At 36.1% G+C, this 27,880-nt stretch overlaps 2 protein-coding genes across 2 annotated transcripts; both read left to right on the top strand.

Moving 5' to 3' along the window:
• Nucleotides 1-7,065: 7,065 nt before the first annotated feature.
• On the top strand, nucleotides 7,066-26,820 carry tmtops3a (teleost multiple tissue opsin 3a). Its single transcript, XM_032554348.1, has 4 exons — nucleotides 7,066-7,486; nucleotides 18,746-19,074; nucleotides 23,819-24,052; nucleotides 26,078-26,820. The coding sequence occupies exons 1-4, from the start codon at nucleotides 7,120-7,122 to the stop codon at nucleotides 26,297-26,299; spliced, it is 1,152 nt and encodes a 383-aa protein (XP_032410239.1). The 5' UTR covers nucleotides 7,066-7,119; the 3' UTR covers nucleotides 26,300-26,820.
• LOC116714042 (uncharacterized) lies at nucleotides 11,301-17,798 on the top strand. Its single transcript, XM_032554344.1, has 2 exons — nucleotides 11,301-16,536; nucleotides 17,643-17,798. Exons 1-2 carry the CDS (start codon nucleotides 11,704-11,706, stop codon nucleotides 17,709-17,711), a joined length of 4,902 nt encoding a protein of 1,633 aa, XP_032410235.1. The 5' UTR covers nucleotides 11,301-11,703; the 3' UTR covers nucleotides 17,712-17,798.
• Nucleotides 26,821-27,880: the final 1,060 nt, after the last annotated feature.

The following is a 27,880-nucleotide window of genomic DNA, read 5'->3' as shown; positions in this document are numbered from 1 at the left end:
TTTTCAACAGAACATTAGTTGCAAAATGTATCCTTTCTAAAAGGATACATTTAGAAAGAAAAATACACTTTGGGTATTCTACATGCAAATGCAATGTTTTTGTTGTTTGTTTTAATATACAAAGACTATAATTAATTAAAAACCTATGAAAAAATGTGTAATATCGTTGCCTAAATTTCTTTTTGATGGTTTTATGTTTAATTAGATCAAAATTTCCTTCCATGTTTAGATGTTTTATAAATTACTTTTTATTTTTATTTTGGAGGGATGAGTTTAGGTTCAGCAGCTGAGATTAGGAAACAAATAAAAATTTCTTACTCATGTTATAATTTATTTACACCAAACAAAAAGACACTTGTTGTCTCCCTGTCTGAAGTTAAATCTGTTGACATTTCTCTTGTTTTCAGTGAGGTAGAATTAAACAAAATTATTTCTTTTTGATAAAAGTCACAATAATGAGAGAAATAATATGTCAGAGATTTGTTTATCAATGACTTCAGATTCATAAGTTTACATACCGAGTGATTAATATTGCATTAAACAGTGATTTAAAGCATTTTTTTAGCATAAGTGGAGTGAAATCCATAAAATGCATGTCATACATTTTTGAATGTTGATTAGTTTCCTCCTATATCATAATTATGCTTTACTTTGTGTTGGTCTGTCGCCTAAAATCCCAGTAAAGTGACATTTCAGTGAGTCAAACTTTATCTGTACATCTACACAGACAAATAACACAAAGTGCTTTACAGAAAATCTAATTAAGTAAACCTCACATAAATACACACGGAAAAATAAAACAAAAGTTCTAAACAAATAGAGAAGTTGAGGGACTGGGGAAATGGAGCTGTGTAGTTTACTGGGATTAATATTTAAATGCACAAAAACAGTAAAATTAGAAAGCATAACAATGCAAATTAAATATACAGAAACAGAAAAGGTGATAGTATGGAGATGTGCAGTGGATGGATGGATGGATGGATGGAGGGACGGACGGACGGATGGATGGATGGATCTTTCTGAAGAATGAGTGCTTTGGTTTTATGATGCTAGCGTTGCTAATGCTAGTCTTTCCATCTTGCTGTATCACAGTGGTTGACCAGTTCAGTTGCTACAGCCATTTTTAAAGGACAAATGCCATCTAGCCTAAGAAAAATGATCAAGTTTTCACACAAAAGTTTAACAACATTCAGAGCAGAACTGTATGTTGACAAAAACACTTTGTCATTGAGTAATATTTTATTAGAAAACACACATTTTTGGTGCATCTAAACTGGTAAATGTAGCTAAATAAGTAATGAAATGAAAGTGTCAAAAATTTTAAACAGCTATACACCAGTAACAGAGTATCCAAAAATTGTACTCAAGTAAGAGTAATACTTCAATATATTTTTTTACTAAAGTAAAAGTAAAAAGTAGCCATTCAGGAAATGACTCAAGAAGTATTTGGTAAAAAGTTTACTCAAGTGCTGAATAGATGATCAAACTATCAATCATTTAATATTTAAAAATTACATAATCAGACAGACCAAAATATAAAGTTAAGTGGAAATGTAGGTATTTTAAGGACAAAAATGAAAATGATTCATATAAGTAACAAAATATATCAATAACATTTTTCTTTCAACAAAAAACTACCAAAAAACAGATGTGTGTCCGGTATTTGGTGAATTTTTGGTTAAAACGTTTGTCTTTCATTCAGTGGGTAGAAAATCCAGGAATTTTACTCATGTAAGAGTATAAATACTTCATAATTAAATCACTCAAGTAAAAGTAAAACGTACAGCGTAGTGAAAATACTCCTAAAAGTACATTTTACTCCAGTAAAAGTAATTGAATAAATGCAACTAGTTGCTCCAACCATGTCTGACGTTTAATGACTTTTACCCAGATAAAAACAAATACTATACATTTCTTTGCAATAAAAGGACGATGATCAAATATAAGATAGCCATGAAGTAAATCTAGTGCGTCCAAAATGAAGAGGTTATTGTTTACATTCAACATGTGATGTCATCCAGCTTTATAACTCACCAGCTATTTTCCCCACATGCTTAGAGATGTCATTATCCACATTTCACTGTCGAAGCGCTATTCATAGTCGCAGATGGAGGAGTAGCTTTCCCCACAAGATGAGGCTGGATTAATGATGGTGCTGTGCTATTATTAGCTTCTATCCATCCGCTGCTGTGTGAACCACAGATGGGTTGCAAAATGGCCGCTCTGTGGGCATTGTTCCGAGTTTTATGGGCCCCCAGCCAGGTGTGTGCTTGAGGGTAAAGAGCGCTCTGGTTGTCTGAGATCGTGGGTCTCATCACCAACCAGAGACATTAAGCAAAGCTTTGTGTTTTAAATTGTGTGATGGCAGCGTAGGGACACGTTACAGCTGGAACAGGATGGCCACAGAGTCACATTCATATGATGTAATGGACACTTTACAGATGATCCAGAGGATCTTTCAACTTATTTTATGAGAAAATTATCTTTTTTTTATATATCAGGCTTCTGATTGTTGGAAAACATTCAATTAGAACAAAGAAATATTAAATCACTGAAATGCTTTAGGAAATCACTTACACTGTAAAACATTTGAGTCTACAATCTTCTACTTTTTAAGTCAAATAAATTTGTTGAGTCAGTGTTTACATCACGTCTCTCAGATTTCATTGTCAAGTGATTTAAACTTCCAAGCAATAGGATGTTGACTACAAAAGTTTTCATAGCTGTTAGAGCTGCTCTATTGGGTCAATAAAAAAGTGATTTAGGTCAAGAGTGCCCACTTGGGGAAGAGACAGTAAAAAGAGTTACATAAACACAACATAAACAAAAAAGAAGAGAGTTATGTGAACCTTCTATCTATCTAAAATGTATTTATGATTGTTTGGACATGGTTCAGGTTCATTTTCCAAGACTAATTTCACCCAATCATCCAAGTTTTTTTAAAAACAGAAACCAGACTCCTGAAGCAACAAGTGTTGTTTCCAATAGACATAAAGAAGCAAAATTAAGTGTCAGGCTGCTAATTGGAAACTGCATGAGAAAAAATATGTAAGAGAAAACGTCAAACCCAGGAGCAGATAAAATATGACAGGATCAGAATAAACAAGGTTTCATAAAAACCTCGGTGAGCCACCATCTTAATCCATTCAACAATAAGATTGCTTTGTTTCTTTTACCCTACTTTTATTCTTATCAGTGCAACTGGACGGTTTGTTCTCTTTTGTTTAGTCATATATTTGTTGCTAGCTGGATTTCTTATGAGCGCAGTAAATATGCACAAATAATAGGTGGAGTAATGATAAATTTATATAGTTTAGGGCTTTCTGATAATCTTCGGATGATGTGTCAAATAGACTAGACCTCCAGTCTTTTTAAAGGTCTGATTAATAATTAAACACAGATTGATAAATAGAGAGACTGAATAATAAATACAGACTTAATGATCATCTATCCAGTAAAATAATTAAACATTATGCTAGCAACCGATGTTATTAGCTTGACAGTTTGAGCTGCTCATTGTGCCGTCTCAAAATTTCCATCTTTAATGATGTCACTACAGCAGCATAACTTGATGTGGCAGTAATATCAGCTACACTTCCAATTTGGGAAAAATTTTATGTAATTGCAGCACTACTTGAAAAATCTATTTTTTATCCTTTAAGTGTATAAAATGGAAAGAAAAATGCATCAATAAACTGTTCTGGAAATTAATTGTTTTGAGCTTGTATAGTTTGCCTGGTCATTTTATACTATAATTATAAAATATTACTGGCTTTCCAACTTGAAATAATTTAATACTATAATTTCTGAGATCTGATTTCTGACTTTTTAAGGCAAATAAAATAGTGGAGTGATATTTGGTTTTATGGTAATCACTTTGATGTAAACTGTTGTATCATTATGCTTTTACACAATTTCAAAACTGGTAAATATTTTCAAGGATTCGAGGATTTTTTTATTGTAATACCACCTTTGCTTGTTTGTGGTATGAAATTCGCACTCAGGTCTCAGATTAAGAAATGTAATTCACAATAAAAAAAATAAGTACAAATAAAGTAATTTCTGTGATACGTAGATATTTCTTTTAATATTAATATTTTTATTTTTAATATTTAGATTTTTATTTTGTTGCGTAGAATTTCAAAACACGTGCAGAAAGTAAAAGAAGGTTTAAATACTTTACCTTCAACCTTTTAAAGCTTTTATCCAGAGATCTGATTATCCAACATGGATGAAAGCCATAAGCACCAAGTAAACGCAACACCTACAGTTTCAGACTTTTTTCACCTTTCATATGGTAATATGTCATTTGTCAATGAAAGAAAAGTTTTGATTTATCATTTCCATTTAAGCTCTATAATTAACAAGCATATAATCGACTGGGTTTTCTGGTAAGTCTCCCACTGATGCCCTTTAGGACACTTTAGAAACAATCCAGCTAAAAAACTCTCATTCACTGGCTGTACAATAATAATCTTTACTGGTATTTCCTTGGTATTTAGCAGAGAAATTTCAATTTACACAGTCCAAGATTAATCTCTCCTTCCCTCTTTGTCGTGTCTTGTGGTAACAGCCAGTCCTTTAACTAAATTGTTCTCTGTAGACACTTTGGCAAAGACATCTATACATTTGCTTATGCACAACTTTAATAAGGTGGAAAAATGCAATCAAGATGAAATGATTAACTTTTCAAATTTATTTTTAATTATCTTGTTTTGAATTTACTTTCATTTGTAAACCTTGGTAAAGTATTCAGTCTAGACATTTATAAATTTGTTTATGCACAACTTTAATAAGGCATAAAAATGCAATCAAGATGAACTGTAATTAACTTTTCAAAAGTATTTTTAATAATTTTGTTTTGAACTTACTTTAATTTGTAAACCTTGTTATGGCCTTCAGTCTATGACAGACTGGCCACCATCTTTAATCTTTATAAAGTTTTGTTTTCTCAGATGATGAACTTTAAAATTTCTTTGTGAATCCTCCCGGATTCAACGGCGAGTTGATTATATCTCAATATTTCACGCCAGAAAATTGGAAAAATGTGTTTTGTAACTTTCTAAATCACCTGCAGCTGATCAGAAACATCTAATAACTGCAGAGCCTCGCAAAAAAACCCAACAAAAACACATTCTATGAAACCTTTTCACATTTTCATCATGTTAAAACTAGAAGCTTCAATTTATTTTACTGGAATGTTTTTCATGCACTTACAATATATAATCTGGAATGATGTATTAGTCTTACATTTTCAACTAAACTTTGTTAAATATACGGGAAGAAGAAGCACAATTTGGCAAGTTTACACTATATTATGATTATTTACTTTTTCATAATACCATGCATGGATTATATGGTTGGACCTAATGAGAAATGCAAACCCTCATGGAGAATTTCGTTGATCCGGTGCAGAAGTGACTCTCTGGTGGGACCTGGAAGGGAATCTCATTAGAGGAGGTGTAAAGAAGAAACAGCAGCCAATCTTTGTCTCTGCAGGAGGTGGACATGGACACGGCACCAGATACATGATCCTCCTTCCTATTCATATGCTTTAGGAATACTCAGGCTGCTGTTGGGCTCAAAGAGGAAAACATTCAGTCCAAAATGATTAATACAAATTTAGCTGGTAGATTTTCTCCGTCAGTCCAGACTGACCAACATTAGATCTAATGAAAGTTACCCTAATGTCAGGTTTGATGTGTAGAGCATTCTTTAAAGCACTAACTTCTGGACAATACTACCAAATACATAAAGAAACATCAACTTTTAAAATGTTTTTTATTCATTATTCATTCATTATTACATTCACTAAGCATGAATGCTGCCTCATACCTTCTGATTTTAGATGACAGAGTTCTGTGGCATAATTTATTATTATGAGATAATATATTATATTATGACTTTATTACCAGATAATACAAATTTTAATCACAATTCCCTCTTGTGGTTGTAGGAAATAATGCAATATCCTATATAAATCACGTCAAGTTTTATTTTTATTCACAGTTCTGATGTTTTTTTGCAGCAGTGTTTGAAAGCTTTAGGAGCAAAACAACTTGATGAATTTGACCAGCAGCCAATCAGAAAATGAGTATAATCCTAGTGGGCAGCCTGGAGGTAGCAGGACTGACTGACAGCTCCAGAAAGTGACCCAAAGGTTGCAGGAGTCACCTGAACACCTTTAATAGGAAGACCTGAAGGTTGAATGGTCCACTAATGAAGCTAAAGATGGCGCAGTAGAGGAAACAGTGTCCACTAACAAGGCTCGAGGTTGAAAACCGAAACCAAAAGGTCTGTTTGTGTTTTGACCCTAATTTTTAAAAGAGAACAAATAAAATGCAAGACTGTTTCTTAAATGTCATTAGAGTTTTCTCTATTTCCTCTTCTTTTCAATGCAAGCCCATTCATTGGCAACTCAAACACTTCGTTTGTTTGTCCAAACATAAAGAATGCACTTCAGCAAGTCTCATTTGTAGTTTTCCACCACTGAGAAAAGACTTGAAGAAGAAGAATAAAACACATGATGAGTTAGTGTAATTGTAAAGAACTGACTTCTTTGCTGTGAATTGAATCTGCTTCATTCAGCTAAACACAGTCTGGCACAGAAAGCTAAAAAAGAAATGCACAACTTAGCACAAATCAGGCAACAAACTTTGTATTTCCAATGTGGCGCAGCAGGACTAAATGGCTCCGCTTTAACTTTGAAATTGAAAGTTTATTTTGGACATTCACTGAACCTGACCCACATCTGCCATGAAAACGCAAAAAATAAACCAATGGAACTTGCTGTGAGGAGGCAATTTTAACTCACATAAGCACGTCCTGTTGAAAGGCAACACATTTCCAGTTGGAAAGGCATCAATTTGGGGGGATGTATTCATGCAAGCTGTTGTGATCAAAATGGCCTGAACTAGTAAATGAAAGGGTTCAAAGGAAGAAGGAAAATACTGGTGTTTGTGCCCAGCAGAATAAAAGGGGTGGGGGTGTTTTTGCATTTCAGGAGTGCAGGTATAAAGAAGTGCTCTGGTCATATTCAACTCTCTTACACCAGCCTGCAGCGTCTGGAGCCGCTGTGCAAGACTTTCCTTCTGTCTGTTTACCTCCTCTCCACCTGCGATGGTCCTCTACTTGCACGGCTCTAATTTAAGCACCACAGACAGCTCAAGCAGCGACGCGACCCTGCGCGACTCCACGACGCCCCAGAGCCGCGATGGGCTGAGCCGGAGCGGCCACACGGCGGTGGCGGTGTGCCTCGGCTTCATTCTGGTGGCCGGGATCCTCAACAACTCTCTGACGCTGCTGGTCTTCGCAAGGTTCCGCTGCCTGTGGACGCCGATCAACCTCATCCTGCTCAACATCAGCCTGAGCGACGTTCTGGTGTGCGTCTTCGGGACGCCGTTCAGCTTCGCCGCGAGTCTGCGCGGTAGGTGGCTCATTGGAGAGTTCGGCTGTAAGTGGTACGGGTTCGCCAATTCCCTTTTTGGTGAGTTGTATGTTGTTATTGTTGTTGTTTGACATTGCTAGGTTTGTTTGCTAAATGTTTAACTATTATTAAGAAGCTCCTGACTAAAAAAAAATTACCATCAATTTTATACTTTAAAAACGACATTTCAAGGAATGTTACCTGTCATTTAATTCCTTGTTGGTTTTAAATAATTTCCTTTTTTGTGAGTGATATGTTGTTAAATATTGCTAGGTTTGTTTACTTAATGCTTAACTATTTTTAAAAACTTCCTAACCAAAGAATTATCATCAATTTTACACGTTAAAAATAAAATTTGGGGGGTATTAAGTGATACCTTTTGGTGAATTATGTTGTTGTTTGGCATTGCTATGTTTGGTTACTAAACAGTCCCTAACTAAAGAATTATCACCAGTTTTACACTTCAAAAACGAAATTTTGAGGGTATTAAATGTTACCTATCATTTAATTCCTTGTTGGTATTAAATAATTTCCTTTTTGGTGAGTAATATGTTGTTACTGTTGTTTGATATTGCTATGTTTGTTTTCTAAAAGTTTAACTATTCTTAAAAAGTTCCTAACTAAAGAATTATCACCAATTTTACACTATAAAAACAAAATTTTGAGGGTAATAAGTGTTATTTAATTCCATAATTCCATAATATTAAATTATTATCTTTTTGGTGAGTTATGTTGTTATTGTTGTTTGGCATTGCTGGACTTGTTTGCTAAATGTTTAACTATTATTAAAAAGTTCCCAACTAAAGAATTACCATCAATTTTACACTTTAAAAACTAAATTTTGAGGGCATTAAATATTACCTATCAAAATTATTTCGTTTCCACCACTAAACGATAAACACACTTCCTCATACGCCTTTTTATAAATTATACTTTGCCTGCCATGAATGCTAAGGCTAGTTAGCATGTTCACCAACGACGGTTTTCCTTTAACGATTAGTTGCGTCTCAACCATTACCACATTGAACAGCGTGTACACGAGGTTGATCGACAGTGCTGAGACCCTCTTCCTGGCTCTGATTGGCTGTTTTTGAGCAGGATGTGCATTTTTGCACAGGGAGGAGTTGGAGGAGCGTATATTGTTTTCACAGATTATCTGTCTCGACAGTTTTCATAATTATGAAATTATGAAACATATTTTTGTAACACTTACATTCTGCAGCTGTTTGTAAGACAATTGTCTTAATCCTGATGAAGTTTGTCACAATGGACAACACATTGTTAGTCATGTCTGGGCGCCTGCCCTGGACTGGAAGCTGTTTGTTTTGTTTTGACCTTGGAGTGGCCAACTTTCTATTATTCATCTGGATTCTATTATCTATTATTTCTATTATTCATCTGGATTTGATAGAGTAGGGCCTCCCAAACCTCCTGTATCTTTACTCTCAGTTCCCGCACATTTTCTTTGTTAACATGTCATAACTTGTTCTTCCGAGCCGCCTTTGAATGCAACATGACCTCGCATTCATGTTACTTTCATGAGTGATTTTACTGCACTGTAAAACTTTTTGTTTTTTCTTGAATAATATTATCAACTATTGCTACTCTTACTTGAGTAAAAAAAATGTGGATACTCTATTCAATACAGATAACTTCAATGAAGAATAAACAAACAAAGTCATATTTAGTATAAATTAGAAAATTTTTAATATTTTTATAAAGTTTATTTATTTCAGTAAAACACGTTATTTACATTAATTACACAACTGGATGTTTTCAAGCCTTTTTTCTCTTATTTGAAGGGTTACACAAATGTGTCTGTATTTATATTAAATAAAAAAACTTGCTTACTGGGTCCTCCCAGTTAAATTCCTCTGGAGTCAGATCTGATTCTGATATATAATTTTTTTTCAATATTTAGAAATTAGAAGTTGTATTAAAATAACAAAATAACTGTAATATTTAAATAAACTTTAATATCACAAATAACAGATTAAAGAATGTCATTTAGACATATTTACTGATTTCTGAGGGAAATTGAGATGAAAGCAACAACAAAATGCAAAATGTGTTTGTGTATTGTAAAAACTAAACTAAACTAATAATAATAATAATAATAATAATAATAATAATAATAATAATAGTAATAATAATAAATAGAAAAAAATTCAGCCAAGGGTTTCCTTCTGTATATCTCCAGAAATCGTAAGGAAGACACTCAGTAACAGACGTGGAGAGAGATTTATACAGCATGACTGGAAAAAACTCATCATTTGTAAAATATCACTGTGATTTCACCTTTAAATGATTCTATAATTATGAAGACATTATTGAAACTTACATTCCATCAAGCTGACATTAGTTTCCTATAGATCATCTTTTAAAGTCTTTAAATAGTGAAAAATGAAGCAGATAATTGAGTTTCTGGCAATAAACCCACTGAACACTTTCAAATTATGATCAAGCCAGGAAATTTTATATTGAAAAACTATTTCATGAACTGACCTTCGTCCATTTATCCAAGCGTATAACAATACTCTCATGGAAAAAAAAGAAAGTTTCAGATTTCAACCTGTCAGGATATAGTTATAATTAAAAATTACATATTTAAAATAAATCTTAATTGCAAAAATTCAGAATGGCTCATTAAATAAAGATGAGGCCAAGCTGTAAAAGTGATAAGTGAAAAACCTGAGCAACTTGAGATCCGCGTTGAACCACGGATCATTTATGGCTCTTTTAAAGTCCAGTTGCACCATTTTAGTCATGCATTATCACATTGCAACACAGTCAAACGGTCAGTCTGCCATAGACTGACCGTTTAATTAATCTGTTTGGATTAATTTTCCTCTCATTTACATGAGAAAAAGAAATCACTGAGGTCTTGCGGATCATGCAGATCTTTGCCAAGTTAAGTCAGGCAGCCATTTTCATTTTTGAGAGATGATTTGTTGTCCTGGCACCTCAAACATTTTCTTTTTTCTTTTTTTCTATTTGTCTGAATGAACTTTGAGATTCACCATCTAACATTGTAGTGAATTTGTTGGAAGATTTAAAGCTTCCCATTAAAGAAATTAGTTTTTGTTTTGTTTTTTTACATATTCGTAAAACTGTCTCCATGTTGTGACAATATGAAACAGATAATCTGTGAAAAGATCAATCTCCTCCACCTCCTCTCTGAGATACTATTAACGTCTGAAGAAATGCACGGCTCTTGCGTTGTCCTGAACAAAAACAGCCAATCAGAGCCAGGAGGAGGGGCTTAGCGGTGTCAATCAATCTCATAAATGTACTAATTGTAAGTGTCAATAAAATAGTTTATTTCTTGAAAAAATGTATGTTTATTTCTAAAAGATAGAATAATGTATTTTAAGTTGTTTGGTTCACGTTTTAAGATTTGTGTTAAATGATTGTATTTTATTTCGTGTCAAATTATTTTTGTCAAAAGTTATCGCGAGATTTGTGTACATGTGTGAGGCTGCGAGACTTAAATAACCATAGAAGAAGCAGAAGCCTGGAACAGAGCTACGTGTAGCAGCCTAGTGTCCTGTAGTCATCAAGGTATTTTGTAGTTATGTTTGTAATGTTTTGTGAATTTATTGTTTATGGTGTTTTAATTACTTAATATTTTGGTTTAGAGTGAACAACGACGAATCATTCTGTTAAAGACCTCCGAAGTGGCAGGCGGCCACGAGGTAACTTTTTGTTAAAGCACGCGTCACCTGTCTGTTTGTAAATGTATCTATGTCTAAAGCTTTGTCTTTTATTTCTGTAGTTTTCACGGCATTTAATAAAGAGCCCGTCTTAAGAAAGCCGTGCCAGAGTTGTCACTTTGGAGCTACAGTGAAAACTCGCCCAGCCAGCGCCGGTAAGAAGACGGCAGCTGCAGTGAGTGACGGTACCGTGGTGTAACACAAGAGGGCGCCATTTGAAAAGCTCACCGTTCACAAGAAGTCAAGCACAGCAGCAACAACCTTGTACAACTGAAGTAAGGTGGAAATTAAGAAAGGACAGTGTTAAGAGTAAAATAAGAGTGGTTTAAGTGAAGTTTAAAGCCACAATAAGTTTCTATAACATTTGTCAAAAGGTTACTTATTTTCTACTGAACTTCGAAGTGATGTGTTGTTGTTAAGAAAAGAGTGTTGTGTATTAAGAGTGAAGCTCATTACAGGTACAGTAATATAAAAAGTAATATTCAAGTCACATAAGTTAGAATTTGTAAGGAGTGTTTTGCAATTTAAATAGAGCATTGAGTGACATTTAACCAGACTTATAAGATGACTGACAAAGATCATAAAGAGCTCTATGCTGTATCATGTACTGAAGTGGAGGAAAATGATACTGAGCAAATCTCAGAACCACAGACTGTTCGAAGAAGTGAAAGAGTTAGAACATTAACTGAAAAAGGTAAAGAACTTCAAGAGGAGAAACTTAAAACGCTTCAACACAGATATGCAGTTGGTTTTGAAAAATGGAGATATGAAGCAAGACTGAGCAAAGTAAAACTAAGAAAAGAAGCTTCAGACAGTGAATTAAAGGAGCTGATTAACAATGTAAACATCACCTGCAGAGATATGCAAACCATTTATGAAGAAATACGACAAATGCAAACTCCTGATGCAGATGCAAGGCGCAAAGTAGATGCATGTACATCACTTTCTGCATTTATTGTCAGAAGAGCTGAGAAACAACTGCAAGGACACTTTGCAGAAGGCGACGAAGAGCCATGGCCAGATTTTGGGTCATGCTTAGGATCTGAAAGTACGACATCAAGGTCAAAATCCAGAAGGTCTAAAAGTAGCTCAGAAAGCTCACAAACAACCAAGAGACTGGAAGCAGAGGCTGAGGCAGCTGCATCACAAGAAATATTAGCAGTTATGGAAGAGCAAGAAAAGGAAACAATTGAGTTACAAAAACTGGAACGTGAGAATTTGGAAAGGCAGCAAGCAATGGAAGAGCAGCGAAGAAAGATTAAACGCTTGGAAGAAGTTAAAAAATTTAATGCTGCAAAAGCACGAGCAAAGGTTTATGATGAAGTTGAAAGTATTTCTGCAAGTCAGAGTTCATCACAGAGCATTAAAGCAGAAAGTGAAATCCAAGCAATCCCTGTCAGAGCACACAGTTCTTCTCCAGCTCTAAATGCTACTCAGTTCCATAATGCTACAATTGTTGGATCTGTGCCACATATTCCTACAGTAATAAACCAAACTCAACAAAGTCCTGGTGAACAACCTAAGGCCACCATAAGCCAAACACTTAAAGCATCAAGTCCACCATTCACCCCTCAAGCCACACAGGTTCCCTCTGTTGCAGCTCAACAACAGTCAAATTACGAGCTAGTTGGAATACTAGCAGAAGCAATAAGTGCTAATCGTCTTCCAACTCCTGAACCGACATTGTTCACTGGTGATCCTTTAAAGTTCAAAGATTGGCAGTTGTCATTTGAAACCCTGATAGAAAGGAAAAACATTCCAAAGAATGAGAGACTCTATTATCTCAGAAAGTATCTTGGTGGACCCGCGAAGAGAGCAGTGGAAGGTTTTCTTCTAGTGGGGACAGATGAAGCATATGACTCAGCTTGGAAAGTGCTGGAAAAACGTTTTGGAGATCTATTCACCATAGGAAAATGCTTCAGAGATAAGCTTCACAGTTGGCCTAAAATAAACCCTAAGGATGGAAGTGAGTTGAGAGAATTTGCTGACTTCCTGAAGAATTGTGAAGCTGCAATGTTGCACATAAGGTCATTGGAGGTTCTCAATGATTGTATGGAAATCCAGAAACTCTTGCTAAAACTTCCAGATTGGTTGACCACAAGATGGAACCGGACAGCCATGAAAATAAGAAGAGCTAGTGATGGAGAATATCCATCTTTTCATGTGTTTGCTGATTTTGTATCCACTGAAGCAGACTTAGCATGTGATCCCATAGCATCAATGCAAGCTCTTAAAGGTTTGGAAATAAGTAAACCCAAACAATTACGCAACCAAGTCATCCAAGCAAAAACACTAACAACAAACTCAAATCACACAAATACTGTAACCTGTCTTTTCTGCAAAAGAAATGGTCACCCACTTGATAAATGTTTCAAATTTAAAGAAACCCCACTCCAAGACCGTATCAAGTTTGCACAAGCGGAAAGGCTGTGTTTTGGATGTTTAAAGAGAGGACATCATTCCAAGAAGTGTGACAAAAGGAGCAAATGTGAAAAATGTCAAAAGAGACATCCAACATGTCTGCACGATGACACATTCATTGAGCGTAAAAAGGTAATACCTGCAGTGACTGAAAAGTCTCAAGACAAGGACGAAGCTGACGCTAAAGAAGGAGACAAACCAACGGTTGCGATCTCTAACAGAGTAACTCAAGCAACTTCAAGCACATTGACATCCTCTATACTACCTGTATGGGTTTCATCAAAGAATGACCCAGACAGAGAGGTTTTAGTTTATGCACTCCTTGATTCACAGAGTGATACATCCTTCATCTTGGATGAAGTGGCCCAAGATTTTGACACAAATAAAAGTAAAGTTAATCTGCGCTTGTCAACTATGTCTACCAAGTCAACAGTTATACCATGTGACAAGCTGGTAAACCTTCAAGTTAGAGGATATAAGGATGAAAAGAAAATTACATTGCCACCGGTCTATACAAGAGAGTTTATCCCTGTCAACAGATCACATATCCCAACGTCTGAAACTGCCTTAAAGTGGCCTCATCTGGAAAAGCTGGCAGATAAGTTACCTCCACTGCTTGAATGCAAAGTTGGTCTACTTATCGGCTATAACTGTCAACAAGCTCTCCTACCACGTGAAGTTCTTGCAGGCAAAGAGAACCAACCTTACGCACAGTTAACTGATCTCGGCTGGAGCATAGTTGGTTGTTCGTCTCAAGTTCAAAATCACAATGATATCATCGGTACAAGTCACAGAATCATTGTTCGTGAAGTATTTCCTGTTTCACAACCAGCAGTTGAATTCAAGCAACAAGTGCATTTTGTATGCAGAACTCAAATAAAGGAAGTCAGTCCAACTGATGTGATTAAGGCTTTGGAATCCGATTTCTCTGAACATGCAACAGATGACAATCCAGTTTCACAGGAAGACATTTTGTTCATGTCAAAGGTGACCAAAGGCATAAAACAGAAGAAAGATGGTCATTACGAACTTCCGTTACCATTCAAAACAGACAATCCGAATCTCCCAAATAACAAGCAAAGTGCTGAACACAGATTGTCTTCATTGGAACGTCGACTCAAAAGGGATGAGAAATACTATAAAGATTATGTCAAGTTCATGAATGATATTATAACTCGCGGAGATGCAGAAAAGGTGCCAGAACAAGAGCTGGACAACAAGACAGCATGGTACATCCCGCACCATGGGGTTTACCACCCCCACAAACCTGAGAAAATACGTGTGGTTTTTGATTGTTCTGCACGCTTCCAGGGAACATCTCTAAACGATCATCTTTTGACTGGACCGGATCTCACCAACACACTGGTCGGAGTGTTATGCCGATTTAGAAAGGGCCCCATCGCCATTATGTGTGATGTGGAAAGAATGTTCCACCAATTCCACGTCATTAAGGAACATCAAGATTATTTAAGATTTCTTTGGTGGGACAAAGGTGATTTGAACTCCGAACCTTCAGTTTACAGGATGAAAGTACATCTTTTTGGAGCAGCCTCATCTCCTGGATGTTGTAATTTTGGACTCAAACACATTGCATCGCAAGGTAAAAACAAGTTCAGCAAAGAGACTGTTGAGTTCATCCAAAGAGGTTTTTACGTCGACGATGGACTTGCTAGTGTACCATCAACAGCCAAAGCTATACAGCTGGTCAAAGAGTCAAGGGAACTTTGCAAAACAGGCAAACTACATCTGCATAAGTTTGTATCAAACAATAAAGAAGTGCTTGCAACAATTCCCCAAGAAGAACAAGCTCAGTCCAAAGATCAGAACATGGCTTTTGGAGAACTCCACATTGAACGTGCACTTGGAGTACAATGGTGCGTAGAAGCAGACGAATTCCAGTTCAGAGTTCAAGTTAAAGAGCACCCATTGACCAGAAGAGGGGTACTCTCGACTGTCGCTTCCATCTATGACCCTCTTGGGTTCGTCGCCCCATTCACATTGATTGGAAAGCAAATACTCCAAACATTATGTAAAAACAAGGTTAACTGGGATGATGATCTTCCAGACCACATTCTACCACGATGGGAAGCATGGTTGAGAGACCTGCCTAAGCTGGCAGCTCTGAAGATCTCACGAAGCTACTCACAAGACATCAACATCATACAGTATGAATTGCATAACTTCTCGGATGCGAGCCTCGACGGTTATGGCGCATGTTCATACCTTAGAGCAATAAGCAAGGAAGGACAGATAAGCTGTTCACTCATCATGGGAAAAGCAAGAGTTACACCCATCAAACAAATGACCATTCCAAGACTTGAACTGTCGTCGGCTGTAACTTCAGTCCGCAACGCGGATGTAATCAAACAAGAACTGGAAATTGAAAATCTACTAGAATATTATTGGACAGATTCACAAGTCGTACTGGCATATATAAGCAATGACGCTAAAAGATTTCACACATTCGTTGCCAATCGGATTCAACGAATAAGACACAGTACGAGTCCTGACAAATGGCAGCATGTCTGCTCAGAAGAAAATCCGGCTGATCAGGCCTCAAGGGGTCTAACCGCTGCACAACTGAAAGAATCAAACTGGTTGAAGGGTCCAGATTTCCTTTGGAGAAAGGATCTTCCAATCAAAAGGGAAATGGTGGGAGAAGTTGAAGAGACAGATCCTGAACTTCGTGCAGGTCATGCACACACCGTGCAGTCAAAAGAAGTGAACCCTGTTCTAGAGCGTCTAAAGAAGTTCTCTGATTGGTCGAGAGCTGTAAAGGCTATTGCCAGACTCAAACGATGCATAAAAGAGTTTAAAGGTGTTCAAGAAAGAACAAACAAAGCAACAGATCTTGAAGAAAGAAGAGACACAGAAGTGTTCATTATCAAGCTAGTGCAAAGAGAAGCTTTCACTGAGGAAATACAGAAAATCAGATCACAGAAGGAAAATTCTCTGCACAAGCATAACAGACTAAAGCAGCTAAATGCTTTCTTGGACAAATCCGATGTTCTCAGGGTGGGAGGAAGATTGTCTCAATCAGCCTTGCATCATCATGTCAAACATCCCGCAATTCTTCCCAAGGAGTCCCATGTATCAGCCCTCATCGTCAAACACTATCATGAACGTGTACATCACCAAGGAAGAGGCATGACCATAAATGAATTGCGTGCAAATGGCATATGGATTCTAGGATGTGGAAGTATGGTCTCTTCACACATTTACCACTGTGTTAAATGTAGAAGATATAGAAAGGCCACAAATGTCCAACAGATGGCAGAGTTACCAGAAGTAAGAACAAAAACAGCACCTCCTTTTACATATTGTGGTGTCGACTGTTTTGGCCCATTCATGGTAAAGGAAGGAAGAAAGGAAGTCAAAAGATATGGATTATTGTTCACCTGCTTATGTTCACGAGCTGTGCATATTGAAACACTTGATGACTTATCAACTGATGCTTTCATGAGCGCTCTTCGGGTTCTGATCGCCATAAGAGGTCCTGTTCGACAATTAAGATGTGACCAAGGGACGAATTTTGTGGGAGCCAGAAGAGAGTTTTTGGAGCTAATGAAGGATATGGACCAAGAACCACAAAAAGCTATTGGTTGCGAGTTTGTGATGAACGTTCCATCAGCTAGCCACATGGGAGGCATCTGGGAACGCCAAATTCGGACAGTACGAAGCGTACTAACAGCAATGTTAGATAAATTCTCAAACAGACTTGATACAACTAGTCTAAGAACACTTCTTTACGAGACAATGGCCATCATTAACAGCAGACCCTTAAGTGTAGAGTATCTTAATGATCCCTTGGGTCCAGAGCCATTAACTCCCAATCACATATTAACGATGAAGTCTTCAGTTATTCTTCCCCCTCCAGGACAGTTTTGCAGAGAGGATTTGTACTTGAACAAAAGATGGAGAAGAGTACAATTTCTAGCAAACGAGTTTTGGCAAAGATGGAAACGAGAATATCTGCTAAATCTCCAACAGCGACAGAAATGGCAGAAGGTTTCACGGAACCTGCACATTAATGACATTGTGATCCTACAAGATGACAATGCTCCAAGATGTAAATGGAAACTAGCTTTAGTTGTAGAGGCTCTAGAAAGCCCAGATGGCAAGGTTCGAAAGGTGAAACTAAAGACAAGTGAAACGACATTTGACAAAGGAAAACCACTGACAAGGTTGATATATTTAGAAAGACCTATTCACAAGGTAGTGACATTACTTGAGTCTAATACAGAGTAAAACAGACTCTACTGTTGACACTCATTGGAAAATCACATTGAGAACCAATTAGTGATTTTGGTGGGAGTGTAAGTGTCAATAAAATAGTTTATTTCTTGAAAAAATGTATGTTTATTTCTAAAAGATAGAATAATGTATTTTAAGTTGTTTGGTTCACGTTTTAAGATTTGTGTTAAATGATTGTATTTTATTTCGTGTCAAATTATTTTTGTCAAAAGTTATCGCGAGATTTGTGTACATGTGTGAGGCTGCGAGACTTAAATAACCATAGAAGAAGCAGAAGCCTGGAACAGAGCTACGTGTAGCAGCCTAGTGTCCTGTAGTCATCAAGGTATTTTGTAGTTATGTTTGTAATGTTTTGTGAATTTATTGTTTATGGTGTTTTAATTACTTAATATTTTGGTTTAGAGTGAACAACGACGAATCATTCTGTTAAAGACCTCCGAAGTGGCAGGCGGCCACGAGGTAACTTTTTGTTAAAGCACGCGTCACCTGTCTGTTTATAAATGTATCTATGTCTAAAGCTTTGTCTTTTATTTCTGTAGTTTTCACGGCATTTAATAAAGAGCCCGTCTTAAGAAAGCCGTGCCAGAGTTGTCACTTTGGAGCTACACTAATGGTGGAAAAACATTTTACTATTACAGAAAAATCGTTTATCTGCCATCATGGTTGACCATGCTAACTAGCCTTAGCATTCACGACAGGCTATGCTAACAGCAGCGTAGCATACAGCAAGAGGGGGAGATTATCTGATAACATACTGTCATGATGTGGTGACAGTTTCAACAAATATGTAAAAAATATATATATTTTTATAAAAGTTTAAGATATATGTACACCAAAATGATGAGTTATAATATTATATGTGATTTGTGCACTAAAATAATAAATATGCTGCCTTTGATGATTATATTTCCCCTCTTCCTCTCTCCATAAGGCATTGTGTCCCTGGTGTCCCTGTCAGTCCTTTCCTATGAGCGCTACAACACTGTGCTGCGTTCCTCTAAGGTGGACGTCTCAGACTTCAGGAAGGCCTGGCTCTTCATCGGAGGCACCTGGTTCTACTCGCTCCTCTGGACGCTGCCGCCCTTCCTGGGTTGGAGCAGCTATGGTCCCGAAGGTCCCGGAACCACTTGCTCTGTCCAGTGGCACCTGCGCTCACCCACCAGCGTATCCTACGTGCTGTGTCTCTTCATCTTCTGTTTGCTGCTGCCACTGATGCTCATGGTTTACTCTTATGGACGAATCCTGTTTGCTATAAGGAGGGTAAGTGCAAAAGTAGTCAAGGTTTTTATGGTAACGGCTAGTAGTTTGGGTAAGATGACGGAGTATTAGGGCAGTTGTAGAGAGAAAGAAAACAAAGAGGAGTACATTTCCACCCAAGAAATTTAAATTTAATCTCAGAAATTTTCTAGGAAAAAAAAATCTGGAAAATGTCTTAGCTTGAAAACTAAGAAATCTGCTAAAAAAAAAAAAAAACAACCTCAGAAGTTTTGAGATTATTCTCAGAAATCTTCTAGATAAAACAAGGAAATCTTTGAGTTTGAAAAGTCAAAAATCTGCTAGAAAAAAACAAGCTGAAATTAATCTCAGAAATTTTCTAGATAAAACTAAAAAGTCTAAGTTTAAAAAGTCAAAAATATCTGAATTGTTTAGATTACTTTGAGAAATCTCCTAGAAAAAACAAGGACATTTGTGAGTTTGAAAACTCAAAAATTTACTTTAAAAAGACTCAGGAATATTGAGATTAATCTCAGAAATTTCCTAGAAAAAAACATGGAAATTTCTGAATATGTTGAGTTTTGTGAAAACAGTTTGCAAGTTAAAAACATGGTGTCTCATATGTTACATCACACTCACATAAACATATTTTTCATATTAAATTTAATTGAATTTAATACAGCCATGTGTTACTGCAGAGAATAATAACATTTAAACCACCAGTCTGCTCAGTTTTTCATCTGGTGCTCTGCAGAAAAACTGGGATGTCGTGTATAGAAAACCTTTGAGCAGCTTTCACTCAGGGTTTTGTTGCAGACTTCAACTCTCTACATTCACATGTCATTTCCTAATTATAGTCTGAACATAACTTTTTCAATTATGCCTTCTGCATATCAGTAAGCAGCATAATTGCATATTATATTAAGGCCTAAAAGCCTTTAACAATTTCCTGAATTGAAAAATACTAATTTGCAAATGCATCTAAAGCATACATGGCACAAACCAGTGCTGCAGTTTTCTTGAGAATAATTTTGTTAAAATGCTTTTGTTGTTGTCCGTCTACTCAGCTTAAAAGCTTTAAAGGCTCCCCTGACATGGGTTCTGCAGGTGCTTTTTCCTGCCAGGGTACTTTTGAGATTCAGAAATGTGTGTCTGAGTTTGAGCTGCAGCTGTCAGAACCGTCGTTGTCAAGCCAAAACATCCCAGAACCCGCTGGAGTGTGTTTACAATCTGTGAATCAATTCATCCAGCAGGAGTAGGTTTTATTTAGGGGCTGCGGCTTTGCTCTTTGCAGTGATCCACTTAGATTCCCATAACTCGAGCCAGACTTTATTGAGTTTCCTATAAACCTGTCAATCATATCTAAATTGGTAATTAAAGGCTCCCAGTAGCTCTTTGCTTCCACTACTGCTATGAATGAATCACCCAGAAGGTATTTTTAGAGCCTGTGAGCTACATGTTACCATTGGATACCCAGCGTTATATAAGCATGTTTTGTTTTTTTGAAAGTCCGTGCTCTCAGAGGAGTCAGAGCAGAGAAGGGGTCCTGAAAATTTCACCTGATGATCAGAAGCGAACTAAGTCAGCAGCATTTTTTAGAAACAGATGAATGAGAATGTTTCAGTCCAATAAAGACAACTAGCAAGAATCCCCACCACAACCTTTGGATTGCACTCACACTGGTGTTTTGAATTCTCACATCTAAGATATAAAGTTTAATTGTATCTGTAATATCAGCACTGAATTAAAAAACCTTGAAGCAAATAATCTAAAATTCATGTGTCAAATCTGTATAATGCCATTAGTCTCTCTAGTTTTTCTGAGATTTTACTACCATGGAAAATCATCAGATCCCTGCACTTTTTTTTGATAATGCTTAATTGTGAGTTTACTGAAAATGTTCCAACAAATTGGTCAAAAACGTTGTGTTCATGTGATGCCAACTCCCACCTGCAGGAGGCAGTATTTCTTACTTCGTCTACACTGCTTCCTAGGCTTTACTTGATGTCAAGTAATAGTCGTTTAGCAAACAAAAGTCATATTTACGGAAGAGGATTAGGGCCACTGAAAAAAAAAATTATGGCCCAGAAAAAAAAAAAAATCTCTGAATTCTCCTGTAAAAAAAAAAAAAAAAAAAAAAATTCAGTGTCCCGAAAAAAAAAAAAAAAAAAAAAAAAAAAAAAAAAAAAAAAAAAAAAAAAAAAAAAAAAAAAAAATTCAGTGTCCCGAAAAAAAAAAAAAAAAAAAAATTCAGTGTCCCGAAAAAAAAAAAAAAATTCAGTGTGCCGAAAAAAATGTAAAATTCTGTGTCCCAGAAAAAAATAAAAAATAAAAAATTTCAGCATACTACGGTTTCAAAACATGTTCAGTATTATTTAATTTTAAGAAATACTAATTGGATGCAGACACAACTGTTTATCAATATCCTAACAGTTTGTTAATGGGTTTCATCAATACATTCTGGCACAACCGGCCCTTTAAGAACATTCATAATCTTGACAAAATTAAAATGAGTTTGACTCCCATGAACTAAAGCAATAAAATGTCCATTGAATTTACTCTGAGCTACAAAAATAGCAAATCTGTTCAAAGTAAAATCTGCTTTTTAATTGCATCAGCATAATCTCACACTTAAAGAAAATTCAGAACAACCCTACCTTTAATTCGAGTGCATTTGTTCAGTGGAGAAAGTTGTTCTTTCTTAAAAAATAACTGGTTTTGCACTAAGTACCAAAAACCTTCCTTAAAAAATAAATGTAAGCAAAAAAAAAATAGTTTTAAAATATTTCTTCACTTCTTCTAGTCCAATGGAGCGTCTAAAAACTGGTGATAAAGAGGGTAATTTCTCCAAGCCATTCATAAAAATGAGAAAGATGAGAGAGCATAATGTCTAAAGTTAGCCGTCTGTGTTAATTTTTATAAGTGAGGACGCAACTACAAGAAAACAGCTACTGGCCTAAACTTGCTAATCAAGATGTCTAAAACAACTGACTAATGAAAACCAAATTTATCTCAACACTTGGACCTGGAAAAAGGATGATAATAAGTGTGTCATTTTAAAAATCAGGCAATATTTCAATCCACAGATTTTTTGTTTCTTTTGTCAGGATTTGCAATTTGATTATTAGAAGATGTCAGAGCGAGATGCTGAAAAGAGGAGAGCGTGATGTATGTGTGCAGCTGTCAAGAGTTAAACATTTACATCCTTGTTGGCTTTTAGCTTGACAGTAACTAAAAACCTATTTAATTTTTATGAATGAGGGATCATTGGCTGTGCTGTTTTCTCTCCTTTCATTCACCTAGACGTTTGATTTCTACAAGAAATTGCAGAAGCAATCAGGTGGGATCTCATTTTGACTCATTCCTGCCTCCTCTCCGCTCTCCTCCAACCTTGACTTGAAAATTGATTTCAACAAAATATTTGAAAGGATGTCTCACTTTCTGGAAAACCCAGAAACGAGGAGGTTTGGTGGAGATGTTTTATTCAGTAGCTTTCTCTAAAGTTATTTCTAAAACATATTCATTCTACAGTATAAAAACACATATAATCCATGTATTATTTCTGAAAAGAATGTAAAAGGCGGATACAGCTGCATGATGCGGCCGGTCAATGGCTGGATGATGAAGCATTATAATGAGTTTAGGTTTAAATATTGACTAGAAAACAAATTCATCTTAATTTGTTTTGAGCCTTTGAGCTTTCCTTTGTTCTGCAGGAATCCAGAGTGAAAGCTGCAAGAAGCTCTGAACAAAAGGTGCAAATAAGATGTTTTTCTTCACTCTACCACTAGATGGCAGTAAATGAATAGAATCTTCAGATGGGTGGCTTTAAACTTGCACCTTATTAATCAAACGACAAATTGTTTATGAAAAATCAAGAAGAAATGTCAAAATCTATGAAAGAAAATATACAAATGTAACTTTATCATGCGCAAAAGGTTACAATAGTTTTGGATTTTTTTTATTACAGTTTAGTTTTATTTGGTTGTGATTTTTTAATGTCTAATTCAGTTAGTGTTAGTATGTTTTTTGAGTGGGTTTGCTAGTTTTACTGGTTATTTTTAGTTAAATATTGCTTCATTTCAGTTCAGTTTTTATTTGCTATAGTGGTTTTAGTTTTTCCTTACAATGGTACATTTTTAGGTGGAGAATTCAAAAAGGTCAAAGTATTTTATTGCAATTATGTTTACATTGAATACTCAACATAATATACCATTTAAAAAAATATATTAAATTATTGATGAACAAACAAAAACTGACCTTAGTTTTCTCCCAACGATTGCTGTGGCCATTTTGTGGACCTCTGGGAGGCCGTAATTTGCCGACAGCTGACGGAAACTGCTTGTGCGGAAAAAAATATATATATTCATGAGTTTATTTATTAGATTTTATTAATCTAATAAATAAGACTTAAACACAAAAATAAAGGGTATTACTTCTCCAATTTTAGTAGAATTTAGTTATTTATTTAAACATGCAACATAGTTCCAGTTAGTTAGATTTTTCCCCATTAACTACCATTTTTATTTATTTCAGTTAATGAAATTAATTATAATAACCTTGGTGCGCACCACATGCAAAATTGTGCGAACTAGATACTATCTCATGCTCATGAGAAAATGTATTTTCTATTTTCTCCCTTTTATGTCCCTTGCGGTACTCCGTAAAAACCAAACTCATATGACTTCAGCTTGTACCTGTTAGAGGAATATTAGATTATGCTTTTAAAATGATGGAATTCGATAATTTTTGCCTTCTCTGTCTGTGACTCTGTTATCCGGGGCTGCAGGTGGGTAAGGTCAACCTGCTGGCCGCGCAGCGCAGAGAGCAACACATTCTGCTCATGGTGCTGTCCATGGTGTCCTGCTACATGGTGTGCTGGATGCCCTATGGAGTCACGGCTCTGATGGCCACCTTCGGCCGGTCGGGGCTGGTCACTCCCCTGGCCAGCGTGGTGCCGTCCATCTTGGCCAAGTTCAGCACGGTGGTCAACCCCATTATCTACGTGTTCTTTAACAACCAGGTGAGACCTCAGGAAGAATGAAGTACAGGTGATTTTTAAAGGGGCAGTATTCTGTGTTTTTGTCCCATTTTATTGCACAATCAAGTAACTATGTTATAAAAATGCCATATGAGCTTATTTCAATGACTTGAAATTGGGTCTCTGTCTCTTTAAAAACTCTCTGAAACCCACCTTCAGGAAGTCATCACAACATGGCTCCTCTATGAACACTTTAATAATGTTTTTTACCAGCGTTGTGCTGAGAAATAGCTCACATAATGAGCTCCGGAGATGTGCAGTTCCACCAGATGTTCGCTAATTGCTGCTGGCTAGTCTGAAGGAGCTGAGTGGGGGACTTGTGAGGAGGAGGTCAGAATCTCTGAGGAGGAGAAGCTGCGCCTTGAGGGCGGGGCTAGGTCCACCCAGCTGAATGGTTGCCGTGGAGATTACAGGATTTCTCAAACATGCATGAATGAATCAAAGCTACACTCCAGGAATGTTTTTAGTGAGGGAATAACATTATAACGTGACTTAAAGCTAAAATAAGTTAATTTTACATAATGCTGCCACTTTAAAACGATGATAAGATAACTCACCTCACTGGCAAGACAGAAAACAAAAAGCATCACCAAGTTTATGACAACAGCTTAAAGAGAGAAAAAGATACTATAATTTATTGTCTAAGCTCCTAGACCTTTTGAAAATTTTCAGATTTGTAGAGCTACAAACACGAGTTGTTGCATTTTATTGGGATTTTATGATAGTCCAAAGCAAAGTTGTATATAGTCGTTACCCAGAAGGGAAATTATTTTAAAACATGCTGCGTGAGAATCTAACAAACCATTTACCTTTAGCTGAAATCACAGCTGCAGGTTTTTTGGTTTATGTTTCTACCCGCAAATCTGAATCTGACATCTTTACCCACTCTTGTTTGTAAACACACTCAGGATCAGGTTGGATTGGATGGAGAGCAATCCTGACCATCAATGTTCATGTCTTGCTTTAGAATCTGAAATGGATTTAGGTCTGGACTTTGACTGAACCATTATGTTGTAGCTTTGGCTGTATGTTCAGGGTTGTTATCCCACTAAACCTTCACCCCAGTCTTTTGTGAAATGTTTTCTTCCAAGTTTATCCTGAGTTAAAATCTGTCCATCTTTCAGTCTGCTCTGATCAGAGCACATAGATATTGATTAGGTGTGTTGAGGTGGAAAGTTATTTTTACATGTAGCATTTTTAATGTAGGGTAAACATTTAAATGCATGCTGACTACATGGCTTAAATATACATATTTTTTGTATAAAAGAATCATAAACCATGTATAATTTTCCTCAGATTCTAATATGATTAAATGTGGAAAAGTAAAATATTCTTTTGCAAGGCCAGGTATAAAAAACATCTTCATTTTATCAATAATACCAGACTATATCAGCTTACTTTTTAATGTTTCCATCTGCTTGGAAAATTATTAATTATAGTCATTCAAAATAAATAAAACTACCTTCACTGAAGATGTCAAGTTCTTGATAATTCCCACTGTAATATTTTGTTGTTTATTAACTCTACTGATCATGTAGGCATTATAAGGCTCCTACACTTAAGTATTGTGTTGATACATAACAGACAACTTAGCAAAAGCCTTTTTTAAAAATCAAATTAAGTTAATTAAGTAATTAATCACAAAAGCAGAATTTGACTGAATCATTTAAAAAATATCAATAGAAACATAGTTTGAGTGATAATTGTGTTTCACAAAACTTTTTTCATGAAAAATCTGGTCAACTGAAGAATTATGCATCTTTCAGATCCAAGTTTTAGAGTAGAAAATGAGTGAAAAAGAAAACTGCAGAAAGGCTGAAAAGCTGTTCATTAAGACCACTTTGCATGATTTCAGTGTAAAGTCTGGCTGCATAAAGGCAAACTGTGCTGGTTTAAAAAGTATAAATTAGCATATTACTTTATATCAAAATCTAGTTAGTATGCAAAAGAAAAGTATCTGTGAGGTAAATGTTCTAACGTTTGAGGCTCATTCTGTATTTCAAACAGTTTTACAGGTGCTTCGTAGCCTTCGTAAAGTGCAGCGGGGAACCACACTCTGTTCATGGAGAGGAACATCCAGCTCCAAGAAATCATCAGTCGGATGCCTTTCATGGTCGGAAACCAGCCTCCTCCAGCCCTTCGCAGCCTCAGTTCCTCTGCAGCAGAACCGCCGCTCCCTGCAGCTGCCGCAGCGACAGAAACATCCTGTTTGTCCATTACACACCATGAAAGCTTCACAATCACATCCGTCAGTGGTCGCTTCCTTTTGGGTTTTCATTTTGGTTGTTTTTAGACATTTATAAATATTATGTGTATTTTCTGGTCATTATTACATTGAAGATTCTCTAGAACAGTGGTTCCCAAAGATTTTCTGGGCCTCCCTATGGATTCCAATAAAATCCCCCCCCAACAAAGAAAAAAAAAATCAACTGGGCACACACAGTTGTGCTCAGTTGTTACATATTTTGTTTTCAAACTCCACTGAAGTTTATGTCACACTTTTGTTGTAGTGTGCAACAAAACACACTACAAACCATCTTTACATGAAACACTTTTGTGTAACTGTTTTGTTTTTTTTCATTTATCCACACCGCTTCCTGCGCCCCCCCTGCAATGGCACTGCGCCTCCCCTAGGGGGCGCACCCCACACCTTGGGAACCGCTGCTCTAGAACAAAAGGCTTCTCCACGATATTGCTACATAAGAAGCGCTTATAAGAAACTGAAGATATAAATAAATTTTTCAACCTTTCCTTCTATTAAATTTTGGCTTCTTATTTTAAAAAATATTTATTTCACCTTACATAAATACATTTTGATTCACATAAATATTCCCCCAAACGAAATGAGGGTAGTTTAATCCCTTTTATAGCCTGTCTTGATGTTTGTTCAAGTAAGTAAATAAATAAATTTTATTTATATAGCACACTTTACAGGTCAGAAACCACAAAGTGCTTTACAAAATATAAGATACAAAAAAAACAGAAGGAGAGATAAAACAGAAATCATGGAGCATAAAACAAAATAAAACTAATTAAAAGCCAGTCTGAATAAATGTGTCTTCAGCTGATTTTGAAAAGTATTAAGAGAATCAAAGTTAGAGGCAACAGCGGGACCAAAATGATCCTGGTTCACAGCAACAAAGTAAAAGTAAATAAATAAATGTTGATTAATGAAGTCAGGGGTGTCAAACCCATGTTCTCAAATGGCCGGTTGTGCCAAAATGTATTGATAAAACTCATTAACAAATTGTTAAAATATTAATAAATTGATATCTTTGCATTTGATAAGTACTACTTAACGTTAAATAATGCTGAACATTGTTTCACGTTGATGTAATTTAGCACAATACCAATGAAAACAGATTTACTTTGATTGATAGAAATGATATCCACACAACTTAAAGTCTATATTTATGCATCCCTATGGGGCCTTATAAAAAGCTGAGGCGGACCACATTTGGTCCCCAGGCCTCGGGTTTGACACATTTTCAAAGCTTAATATTTAGTTTGTTCTCTGAAGGTGTAGAGCTGGAATTAAGAAAGTTTCGAACCACCAGGGGAAGCTGTGAACTCATCAGCACTGACTTCAGCACCAGCTATCTGCCTAAGGTTCATGTGTTGCTATAATTAAACAAACACGTGCAGAAAACTTAGAGTGCACACTGCAAACATTTGCACATGCATTTGTTTCTTTTTTTCACTTTATCACTGATCAGAGATGCAGGTTTATCACACAGCTTGGTTTCTACTCTTTCTCTGATAAAGACATTTTATGCAGCTGTTATTGCAAAAAACAAGGTATTAAAAATA

The sequence above is a fragment of the Xiphophorus hellerii genome, chromosome 23 (assembly GCF_003331165.1).
Source record: "Xiphophorus hellerii strain 12219 chromosome 23, Xiphophorus_hellerii-4.1, whole genome shotgun sequence".
NCBI lineage: Eukaryota > Metazoa > Chordata > Actinopteri > Cyprinodontiformes > Poeciliidae > Xiphophorus > Xiphophorus hellerii.
The sequence above is the reverse complement of the archived record's forward strand: the minus strand, read 5'-3'. Positions and strand labels throughout refer to the sequence as shown.

Coding starts and splice junctions, on each gene's coding strand:
- tmtops3a (XM_032554348.1), top strand. CDS start 7,120: ATGGTCCTCTACTTGCACGGCTCTAATTTAAGCACCACAGACAGCTCA. Junction 7,487..18,745: donor GTTCGCCAATTCCCTTTTTG/GTGAGTTGTATG, acceptor TCTCTCCATAAG/GCATTGTGTCCCTGGTGTCC. Junction 24,053..26,077: donor ACGTGTTCTTTAACAACCAG/GTGAGACCTCAG, acceptor TATTTCAAACAG/TTTTACAGGTGCTTCGTAGC.
- LOC116714042 (XM_032554344.1), top strand. CDS start 11,704: ATGACTGACAAAGATCATAAAGAGCTCTATGCTGTATCATGTACTGAA. Junction 16,537..17,642: donor ACAAGCATAACAGACTAAAG/CAGCTAAATGCT, acceptor TAAATGGAAACT/AGCTTTAGTTGTAGAGGCTC.